The following is an 11,040-nucleotide window of genomic DNA, read 5'->3' as shown; positions in this document are numbered from 1 at the left end:
AAAAAGCAAGATCAGTCAAATTTGAGTTTCTTCCCCTTCCCTTATATATAAAATATTGTTTCTGCATCAAGATGTCAAAAAATGTAGGCATTCCACTTTCTACAAGTGAAAAAAATTGTCGAGGTCCAAAAGGCAGAAACTGTGTGTAATTGTTGAAATTGGATCCTGCAGATGAAAGTTTAACAAGAGTTAAGTCAACCCCGTGATGATACGGGCTTGTTTCCATGGCAATCTGAATCTTTTTGTGATGCTACTATAGATGCAGAGGTTTCTACTGGACAACTTGTCTTGTCTGGGAACTGATCATAAAAAGATGATTTGAATACTTCCCTTCCTCAAGATACTATCCTAACTTCCCAAGGAAGCCGTTTTTTATTATATTATTAACAAATGTAATAATGTGACTCAGAAAGACGCTCCAAGTTAAACCACACAAGCTCATAATAAAGGTAATAAAACTGTCTCGTCCTAATGGGAGGGAGTGGATAAATAGTAGCTCTTAAAGGGCCGGCAGACAGCTTAGCATTAAAAATGAAAGCGCTAATCATTTTTTGTTTCTTTACCCAAGCCTCTGTCATGTGACCTGAAATAACTTGCTAACAATTTCCTCAAGATGTGGACATTTGATCGCTGAAACCCGGCACCAGTGGTCTCATTGTTATGTTGGGATTAGACTCCGGCTACAGACATACCATAATTTCTCCTACATGTGTCTGTCTGGTATGTGGCATAGCAGACCAACTGGTGTGGTTGCCCCGGTAACATGTTAAGTCAGTGGGCTGTGAATGGTGGGTCCGGTCCACATCAACACAAACACACGCACACAGAAGAACACTGCTGGCCTTTCCGGACTCCAGCGTAGGAACACTATAACGTCCCTCCATCCCACTGGGTCGGGTATTCTGAACGCTGTTCGACTTTTCTAAACCTCGCACGAGAGGGAGAGTGGAGGACAGATTAGGCAGGGATTTGGTTTTGTGTGAGAGTAAACAGAAGTCAGGGGAGACAATGAACAACAAGTCCATTCAACAGAAAGGACTCTCTCTGCCTTCAAGGGTGAGCTCTAAGTCCAGGCAGGAAACAGCTGTGGATAAAAAAGATCGGCCGCGACTTTTGCTCTTTGGCTGCCGGGCAACAAAAGAAGCAGCAGATGAAGAGCTGTGTGTAGAATGAGGTTGACTGGTACAACAGCTCTGAAGCTCAAATACCTTACACCCAGTTACTGTGTGAGGACCAATCATTTCTTTTGGACAAATTTGGATCAAGTGAATAACCATTAAATAACAATGGAAATCTGTTTATGAAGTCAACGATATGGTAACGACAAAAACAGAGGTGATAATCACCTGTTCCTCAAAGAACTCTGCATCGTGTTTAATTACCTTCACTTTAATAAGGACCATAAACACATAACAAGTTAAAAATAATAATAAAAATGGTCACAATCTCTGGCTTGTACCGATTTGTACCAGACAACAGACAAAATGTGACATTACTGCAGTGTCTTTCGACCCCACTACAGAGAGGTTATTAATATTTTTAGTTTCTAATCGGGTCACAATCTCTGGCTTGTACCGATTTAGCATAACAGACAAAATGTGACATTACTGCAGGGGTTTTTAATATTTTTACAGTTTCAAATCAACCTAACAAATGCAAAATGTATGTATGTTTTGTTTTTAGTTTGTTTGGTTGAAAGCCTTAAAGTAAAAAAAAAAATCTTCAATTATAATTTTTCGCGCTCTTTCGTAGCCTGTCATGACACGCAATCCTCTTTCCATCATGTTTGTCTGTATGTAGGTTACTGTGGTGGCTCTCTGTCTTTTTTCCCTTCAGTGTCTGACACAGTCATTATCAGCACTCTTTTCAAAACACCCACAATCACCCAGTGTCATAAAGAGCTCAGAGAAGCCCTGAGGACACCCCAGTCCAGTGGAGGAGAAGCATCTCCATCCAAGATCCAGATAATCATTTGTAAAGACACACGGCTACACGTCTGACTGAGCATGCTTCAGTGACATAACCTGAAAATTCCTCCGGGATCTGGTGTCGACCCTGTCCTATCCCTGTCTGCCTGCAACCTGGGTGAGCACTTATACTTGATCTCTGACTGATACCCTGATACCCTCTGTGTAATTAAATCAGGAGGGGGAGGCAGTGATGAGTTAAACACGGTGAGGGACGGGGAGTCAAGACTAAGTGGAAAAACAGTGAGTGGGAGGGAGAAACAGACAAAACAGAGGCAGACACGGCGAGACAGAAACAGACGGGACTCACAATATGCTAGGACAAAGCAGAGTGGGCTGGATAAACACAGGGGACCTGAGTAAACCCAGTCCAACTGAGGGCGGGTGAGGAGGCACACGATCATGAAGGGGGGGCAAAAAAGTGACCTTGGACATAGTGTGTCTAAGGGCCGTTTCTCCAGAACAACAACGTCTTTGAGAAGAGCATGATTTATCACCTGTAGAACAGGTGTTCTGAACATCCACAAAGCGAAATGTCTCCATGGAGTCTCCATGAAAGTTTTATTCATGAAATCACCGATGGTTTCACTTTGAACCACTTTTGTTATCACAGGCAAAGGCTATACAACAAAATTGCAAAAAAGAACTGTAATTTAGCTTCCCAATATTAACGCCTCTCTGACTGCTCACTCTGCACAATAGCATAGCTTACAGCTATAGAAAAGCTAAGCTATGGTATTTTGTTTTTAGTTAGCAAGAGGAGGAGCAGAACATCTAAGGTGTTCAGCAGCTCTACCCAATCTAAATGTACTGTTTCTAAGATGAATGTTTGCAAAGACACGGGTCCTGATGCCTCTGTGCCTGCGCAAACATATCTTGTTGGTCCCTCGCTTTGAAAACATTGTAAATGTAGTTAATAGCCAATAAGGGCTACATTCCAATCCTAGGTCACAGTGAAACCTACTTTAATTTTGTTTTAGAGGGTTCTAATCCCCGCCCCTGGACTGCAGACTTCCAAGTGATCGGTCAGACAACAGAGCCGAGACACTTTTACTGCCGTTGTCTCTGCTCTAATTAGTAGAACGGCTGCCACCTCGCTCTGGGCTTCAAAGAACACATAAACCAGGGAAGGGAGCAGAAGATCACATGACCCACTCCCACAGACGAGTCTGTTAAAGCCGAGTCTTTCTCCTCCATGAATAAAGGAGCCGGCCGCCTCAGGAGATCTCAGTGTCATCGCGGAGTGAGGAACGTCCCTTCTATCTTTTCTGCTAATGTCAGTCGTCCAGCAAAATGACTGGCTGCAGGGTGGACGTGTACGACACAGCACTGAAAGGATGTTCTGGCTGTTGAATTACTTCTACAGTACTGCACCTCCGGTACTTTCACTTCAACATATGAAAATCCATTACATAAAGGTGTCCTGTAGCTTCGCTCCTTTTTTATGAGTTCACATTTATTTGACTGACCCTAAAGATTAATGCTAAGTTTCCTCGGAAAATTCTCAATTATTCTGATAATAAGTGATTGAGTTTCTCAGAAGATAAAGTATCTTTTTTTTAAGTTTAAATATGAATATTTGTTTGCAAAAAAACCCTATAGTTCCAGAGCGATTTTACTAGGAATTCGATCAGAACATTTCCTTAAACACTCACTCATTCACCTCAATATACCTGTTAAACCATCCACACAGACTCACCTGGCAGCCCCGCTTCTCTATCTCATTGATGCATTTGCTTATAAGCAGCGGCACCATCTGTCCTGAGTTCTCCCTCTCCACCACCCTCCACGCTTCCAGTCCAAACACCTGCGGCTCCCTGTCTCCATCTGGCCTCCCGTCCAGAGAGTTCTGCCACTGCTCCATCAGGCTCAGTTTGACGTAGATCAGCCCCCGTGGCTCCAGCTTCACCGCCAGCTGGTGGGAACGTGTCACTCGGAAAAGAGCAGGCAGCACCACCGTGCCGTGGCAGCAGACGCGGTTGCGCCTCGGCGTGGGCTCCCAGCTGAACACCACCAGCTTCAGGTGTTGGGCGTTCTCCAGTTCTATGTTAAACGTGTGGTCCATGTCCAGGAAAGTAGTACGACACGTTAAGAGAGCGGTCCGTGCTTTGTTGACTGAGTCCACCTGAATGGCGCAGTAGACGTCTCGAGAGTCGACGCGGGGAGGTTTGAGGTCCTCTGCGCCGTAAAAGTGCAGGCTCATGAGTCCAGAGATGTACTGGCTGCATTTGGGCTGCTCTGTGAAGCTGTAATGGCGGAAGGCGTCAATGTCAAGCTCTGTGCCGCTGAGCTTGGAGCCTCCACTTCCCTCCATCTCCTTGCCTTTCGCCGCTCCCTTCCCTTCTGCAGAGCCGTGCTTCCCAGACTTGGCCACCAGCTCTGGCGAGTCTCCATCACTGAGGTAGCCTCCTTTGCTGGCCGACTTGGAGCTGCCGTCACTTTTCTTCTTACTGAAGCTGCTCTGAGTGGACACACTGCTGTCCAGGTGGTAGCGTGAGATCACATTACGACTAGCCTGTCCACCCCCAGATGGAGCCAATCTGGGAGAACCCGACGTTTGGGTTACAGTGTCCGGCCCACTGCCGGTGTTTTTGGGCGAGTGAGCCCTTGGCTCCGGTTGACTGCCTCCATTACTGCTGGGGTGTCCCTTAACGCTGAGTTTACGGCTCAGCTCCGGGAGTTTCTTCATCTTCATGGAGATCTTTCTGACGGTGCGCGGTGACTTGATCTTGTCTGGGAATGACCAGTTGATGGAGCTGCTCTTCTTAGCCGGGTTGGGGCTGGAAGGAGGGGAGAAGCCAACGGCGTTGGGCAGGTCAACACCATCTGTGGATGGAAAGAACAAAGACTGTCAAACCAGTGTGATGTGTTACGGATTCTTCCTGGCTAAGTGTTTTACTGTACCGTTCCCAGGAACAAATGTCTACAATCAGTGACTTTTCTTCTTTTGGCCAATGTAATCAATTCACATGAAATGTCAGAGGAAGACAGACGAGAAATAAAAGACTGTAAATTCAAGGGGAAAGTATGCATTAGCCGTAATTTACCGTCTCCTACGTCTTACATCCGCCCCCGCAGCCCATCATCAAGACATTAGGTTTACATGAAACACAGTCATCCACTGACAGACATACACTGACCAGGACTCGCTTCATATAAACATGTCACCATGTTATAATACACTTACAGTGTATAGATCTGAACTCTAACGCTCAGTCTAGGACTCTGCTTTTGTGGTTTAAAAAAAAAAAAAAAAAGGAAATGACAAAAATGAATTTGTTCACGCTGATGTTCCCCCGAGGCCTTTTTCATTAAAGTGGCCCTGATTCAATCAGACAACAGGGGAAATTGAAGCAGAATGTCATTAGCTGCAGCTTTGGGAAAAATCAGTGGTATAAAAGCAGGGAAAGGGCTGTATGGCAGAAACCGCTGCAGGGCTGGGGTAGAATTACTCAGTGATTATTCAAGTCAAAAAATATCTATTTGGAGTGGACCTTGAAGGCAGCTCTCACCTAACCAGATGTCTGCAAGATGAAATTTCAGGGTCTAGATGTCTACGCAGGAGTGTCGGCCTTTTGTTTAGTCTACAGCAACGGACCAGCAGCATTACTGACCTGACACGTAATCACTATATGATGCTGTTCAGCTCATTTGGCCACGTAGCAACAAAGGTTAGGGTTGTGGTGGCGTTCACCTGGCAAATGTGTTCTTGGTCTAAAACCCATTGAAATAAAGACATTAAAGCCATAGAGCTAAATGTTTTAAGAATTTTACTTAAACTTATTTACTTGAAAAAAGGCCTTTCTGATTAGGGATATCATTTACAGGAATAAATGTGAAGTACTATTTTCGCACAGGAAACCACTGTTCATCTAGTGAGACATCAACTTCATACAGTCTTTGTGGATCTTCTAATGTGTGAAACTGTTTGGTTGTGTGACTTGAAATGAAAGACAAACTTGTTCTTTCAACTAATTACATTCAATGGAAGAATTCTGTGAAACAATGCAGACGCTTCAGCAAAGACAGATAGAGACACCAAGAAGAAAGAGGAGTGGGTGAGAGCTTGACCCTGCCAACGTCGCCAACTCTATTTTCAGACGGGACCTGCTGTGCTATTCTGGGATGAGGGTCCGCAGATGAAAAAGGAGGGAGTCGGAGGATGGAGAGTAGGGAGAGCAGGGATGGGGGTGCTGGGAGGGAGGGCAGGGTGTAGCCTGCAGATGGGGGACAAAGGCAGCTCTTGTCCAGGCTCTCCGAGGTCTGGATGGGCGACTGGAAGGCTGGCAAGTTGGCTGGTGAATGTACAACTGAACACGGCTGTTCTCTCACATTCCTCACCCAGCCATGTTTAGCCTCCTTTTCCACTCGGAGCTGAATAACTTTCTCTGTGACGGCTTCCTGTCGGTAACAGACACAGCGGGGCTCTGACAAAAATGGTGGAGGCTGCTGGGCAAATTCACCAAACAGCATCTGGGCGCGAGGGCCGTACAGAGCCTGCTCCGCATCCTTTTTAAAGTCTTTGGAGTTTTTATAACGTCAACATGATTGAATGGTTATTCCACTTGATATAAGGTATTGTTTATTTACCCATTGTAAATAAACATAATTGACGTAAAGTTGTAGATTATTTGGGTCTATGTTAAATGCACAGCAATGCCCTGCTCACAGAAGCAGCAAAAATGACCATTTTTAATGCATCGGCTGCTCTTTTTATTTTGGATTTTTTTCATTTTTTTGTTTTTAATCATTATTATTTGGTACAATGAGTGAACTATTATTTACAATTACTGTGTTTTGTCACAAAAAAATCAGCTCAGTGGCTAAGAAGTACTTAAATGCATTTTATCTTAATATAAGAATTATAATTATATTCCTCGCTCTCTCACTGGCTTATATATATGAATATATGTCAAATGTTAGTACCTGGCAACTGGCACAAATACTACCAAAGAAAAAGGTACGATTTTGCACCTGGCTCAAATTATTAACATAATCATAAAGTAAAATGTTATGTTATATCACCATGACGTGTTTGGAAGAACTTCAAGAACAAAGAACAGAAAGTCCTTGAACGTCTCAATTAACACCAGAGCCCATAAAAACAGCAGGTATTTCACTGGTGAAACATACAGACCGACAATGAGTTGACAACAGTGAATCTCTTCACACATTCACCCTTAATTTCTTCATGCAGCACAAACTTGCTTTTTATAAATGTACAGTTATACAGAATTTAAATTTTCCTAATTAGAATTAGTTAAAAGATTCTAAATTAACTGTCAATCATCCATGAACGTGAATGAAATTTTGTTCTCTCTGCGTCATCCCTTGGAAATTCACCATGAACTCTAGTGATATTGACTCACCTCTGACAAAGGTAATGACTGTTGCATTGTTAATGACGCCTACACACACACACACAAGCACACACACAGCTGCATCTTGCGCAGCCTTTGGCCTTGTGGCAGCAGCCACCGCAGTAAGGCGACTCCTCACTAGCTGAGGTTCAGGGGCAATGCTTCGACACCCAACCCTCCAGGGCCATGTTCTGAGGTCAAAGTGCAAAAGGACTGCATTCCTCCGGGGTGACACCTGAGCTGGGCCGACTATGTCCACCCCCCAACACTTTAACATGCACCTTCACTCACCATATTACTGTAACACAAGAGAGAGTGCATGCAAATATGCACACATGAAGACAAACACACACAGACGTGGCCTCTCTGACCCCGTGGCCCTCCCATGACACTTCTTAACAAAGCCCAGGAATTTATGACGAGGGCTTTTCACAACGCTGGCACCAGACAGGTGCAGGACCAGGGTGTGTAATTGTTTTTGTTATCTCTCCAGACCCTTTTCTGGCATCAACACAGACCTTATCAGGATAAGTGGTCCTCCATAACTTGTCCTTCACTTCTAGGTACAGCTGCGTTGTAAATAGGAGTTAAAATGTACATGTTTTCATCACTAAATTATCACTGTGGCTAATACTGAATCACATGTGAAAATGTTACATCTCTGAATCCACAATTGTGAGTCAGGGTGTTCATATTTGTGAGGAAGCGAAAGTACGAGGGCGTACTCTGATAAGCCTTGAGGGAAGACTTACCAGATTATCGTGTGAAACCTACTTGTATTCACTCGAGTGTGCGCATGTGTGTGTGTCTCTTTAAAAGGATGTCTGCCAAGCGTGTGTGCGTGTGAGAGAGAGTGAGTGAGTGAGTGTGTGTGTTAAATGTAAAACCAGAGAGGTCCGGGGTGTGCTGACAAACAAGAGCAGTGTAAACAAATGAGTGAATGGCATACTTGTCCTGTAGTTTGGACCCGCTGTAACCAAGGCTCCGGCTCTGACTGGGGCTCCTCAAATCTAAATCACTCACTCCTGGAAACACTTCCAGGGGGACGTGCGTGTGTTGCCCCGGCCGTTTCACGACAATGGCCACAACGCTCCTGCTAATACATCCGAGCGGGCAGGCTGTGCTCACTAACACAACATGGGTCCCTGCCAAAGGGAGCCCTCATGAAGTCCTAACTCGCCTACTGCTGCAGGCATTCCAGCTCTGCTGTAACTCAACCGACACAACAGGCAACAGCGTGGCTGCTAATTCTGGTGAAGCACTCTGGCCTCGCTGCAGCAACGTGACAGTCAAGCCAACAGGAAACTGATAGGGGGAGAATGAGGTGTTGACGAATAAGTTGTTTTTATCTGCAGCCACTTATCAACACATGGGAAATGAAATGCTAATTTAATGAGCTAACCACGGCGGCCGTGCTGACGTGTGTTTGATTCCTCGAGAAAATAACTGTTACAGTTTTAGTCGCTGAAAGAAGAGGATCACTTTTCAACCAGAAGGTTGTGGGTTTGATCCCAGGCTCTGGTAGTCTACATGTTGATGTGGCTCCATGCAGGACACCTGACTTTCTGCATGAATGCCTGAGTGAACAAGGGACAAACAATACACTCTGTGAAAGAATAAACAGTTACAGTTGTGTCAATACAACTACAGGTACTGTTATCAGTACTGCATAATGTTCTGGGACTAATGTTATTACAACAAAGTTTTTGAGAAAGATTTACACCCAAAAATACATTTTTTTTTTTTACTGTTGTCATTGCGTTTAGCTCAACATTCAAACACATGGTCATCAAGTTGGCATTCGTTCAGGACCAGCGCTAACCACATGTTTACACCAGAACACATGGTCAGCTTTCTGTAGGATCAAATGCACTGACTACAGATACTGTTGTGAGTCATGACCCTCGGGTCGTGTCCCTCTCGTGGTCGCGGCATTCATGCAGATTTACAGAAAATGACCCTCTGAGGTAAAAGACCAGAGCAGTTTTCTACAGCTGCCCTGGTGATGACATGAAGAACGGACCACAGATAAAGAACTACTGTGTGATCTGAATCACAGTTCTGGTTTCCACAACGTAGCTGCCCTGCACTGCTGACTTCCTTCTGACCTAGGCGTGCGATCTGCAGGCGAGATTAGATTCCAAGTTTGAACTCAGTGGCTTGAACTCTCGTGTTACTTTAGCAGCCGAGGCCAACTCTCCAAAGCAGCAGCCAGCTACGACCAAAACAACCCCCAGAAATAGCTCTGATTCCATTTCTGAGCACCGGCCAAGTCAGATTCCCCGAGCAGGCGCTAAAGGGAACAAGAGATTGGGAACACATAAAGCCCACCCCCCTGACCCCCAAGTCCATCAATCATTATTTCCCATACAAATGGCGCATTCAGATGGACAAAAGTCAGTCAATGGGCAGCGCATGAGGAGTCTGGAGTGTATCCGGTGGAGGAAAAAGAATCAGCCGGCCGAACAGAGGGAAACCATAGCCACAAAGGATCATCTCCATCTGCAGGGCTTCATTAATTCAGCAGACACACTTATGTTCAATCGACGAAAGGCTTGTCAAATTTCTAGACTCAGATAAAATGGAGTCTGTATGAGCTCATGTTCACAATGAGTCCAACACAGAAGCCCGAGACGACGGGGAGGAAACAGATGAGTTCAAATATGTGGCAGCACATTAAAGGCCTTTCCAGGGCTTAGATCAAAGTCCATTATTCTTTCAGAGCAGTGGGCACCTTTACAAAAATGTGCTGCAGGAAGCCATGTGATAGTCAACACATACAGTAGATGTGGTAACAGTGATCTCCGTACCAACAACGGCTAAGAACATTCAAGGATAACTTTAAAAGGATTATGTTGATCCTGGAATCAATCACATTTGATCCAGGATTAGCTTTTTTTCTTTGGATTTATTAATTTAATGTATTGTTTAATTATTGTTTTACATGTTATTCATCACAAGACTTTTGTCAACATGGTTGTTTTTAAACAAGTCCAGTAAACAAGTTGTGAGGTGATTTCTGATGTCGTAATCACTGATTTTTTTTTTTTAACGCGCACACGTGCAACAAAGTTTACACCGGTTTCTGATAAAAGATATGTTCTTTTACACCGGTTTCTGATAAAAGATATGGGGAAAAACAAGCTGTGAAGTATTTTACCCCCTGTCTAAAGTAGTATTTGATCTAAACTGATAAAACCTACAAGACAAACGCACACGAACCCAATAATGACTATTTCCTATGTGATGACACGTAGCAGGACTTGCTGCTCTTTTTTTGTTGCAGTTGAACGTGGGATGGCGCGGCCAAACCCAGAGGAATCAGTTGCTAAGTCAACAGTCAAGAGAGACAGAGAAGGAGGGAGGCAGTTCCGGAGCCGAAGGAGAAAGATGAAGAAAAAACCTGCTACTCCTACTCTCACAGCTTCCAGTCTTAGAATCGGAGCTGATGCCGAATGACAAGGTTCAACAGATCCATATTATAGGATGTCGACACAGGTCTTTAAAGGTAGCCTCCAATTTTGTGCACACGTCTTCCTGCCCGGCACGAAAGACTATAAGTGACAGCACTTACACCTAAAAACAAAACCAAAATAGATAGCCTAAATATAATTAGCTGTCTGTGCCATAATTAGAGCTCTGCCTAGTCCTGTGCATTGAGATTTTTCTGGGCTGGTTTAATCCTAATCCTACAGGGAAGGTTTTCTGAGATG

The 11,040-nt window shown here is 44.4% G+C and overlaps 1 protein-coding gene across 2 annotated transcripts in view; it reads right to left on the bottom strand.

Moving 5' to 3' along the window:
* syde2 (synapse defective 1, Rho GTPase, homolog 2 (C. elegans)) overlaps positions 1 to 11,040 on the bottom strand; it is a 41,321-nt gene that overhangs the window by 17,896 nt on the left and 12,385 nt on the right. For both annotated transcript variants that reach the window (XM_008334186.3, XM_017031262.2), the window contains exon 4: positions 3,667 to 4,793. In XM_008334186.3, the coding sequence (XP_008332408.1) occupies positions 3,667 to 4,793 (1,127 nt within the window). The remainder of the gene's footprint in view (positions 1 to 3,666; positions 4,794 to 11,040) is intronic.

This window comes from Cynoglossus semilaevis, chromosome 2 (genome assembly GCF_000523025.1).
Source record: "Cynoglossus semilaevis isolate Cse_v1.0 chromosome 2, Cse_v1.0, whole genome shotgun sequence".
In the NCBI taxonomy this organism is placed as follows: domain Eukaryota; kingdom Metazoa; phylum Chordata; class Actinopteri; order Pleuronectiformes; family Cynoglossidae; genus Cynoglossus; species Cynoglossus semilaevis.
The sequence above is the reverse complement of the archived record's forward strand: the minus strand, read 5'-3'. Positions and strand labels throughout refer to the sequence as shown.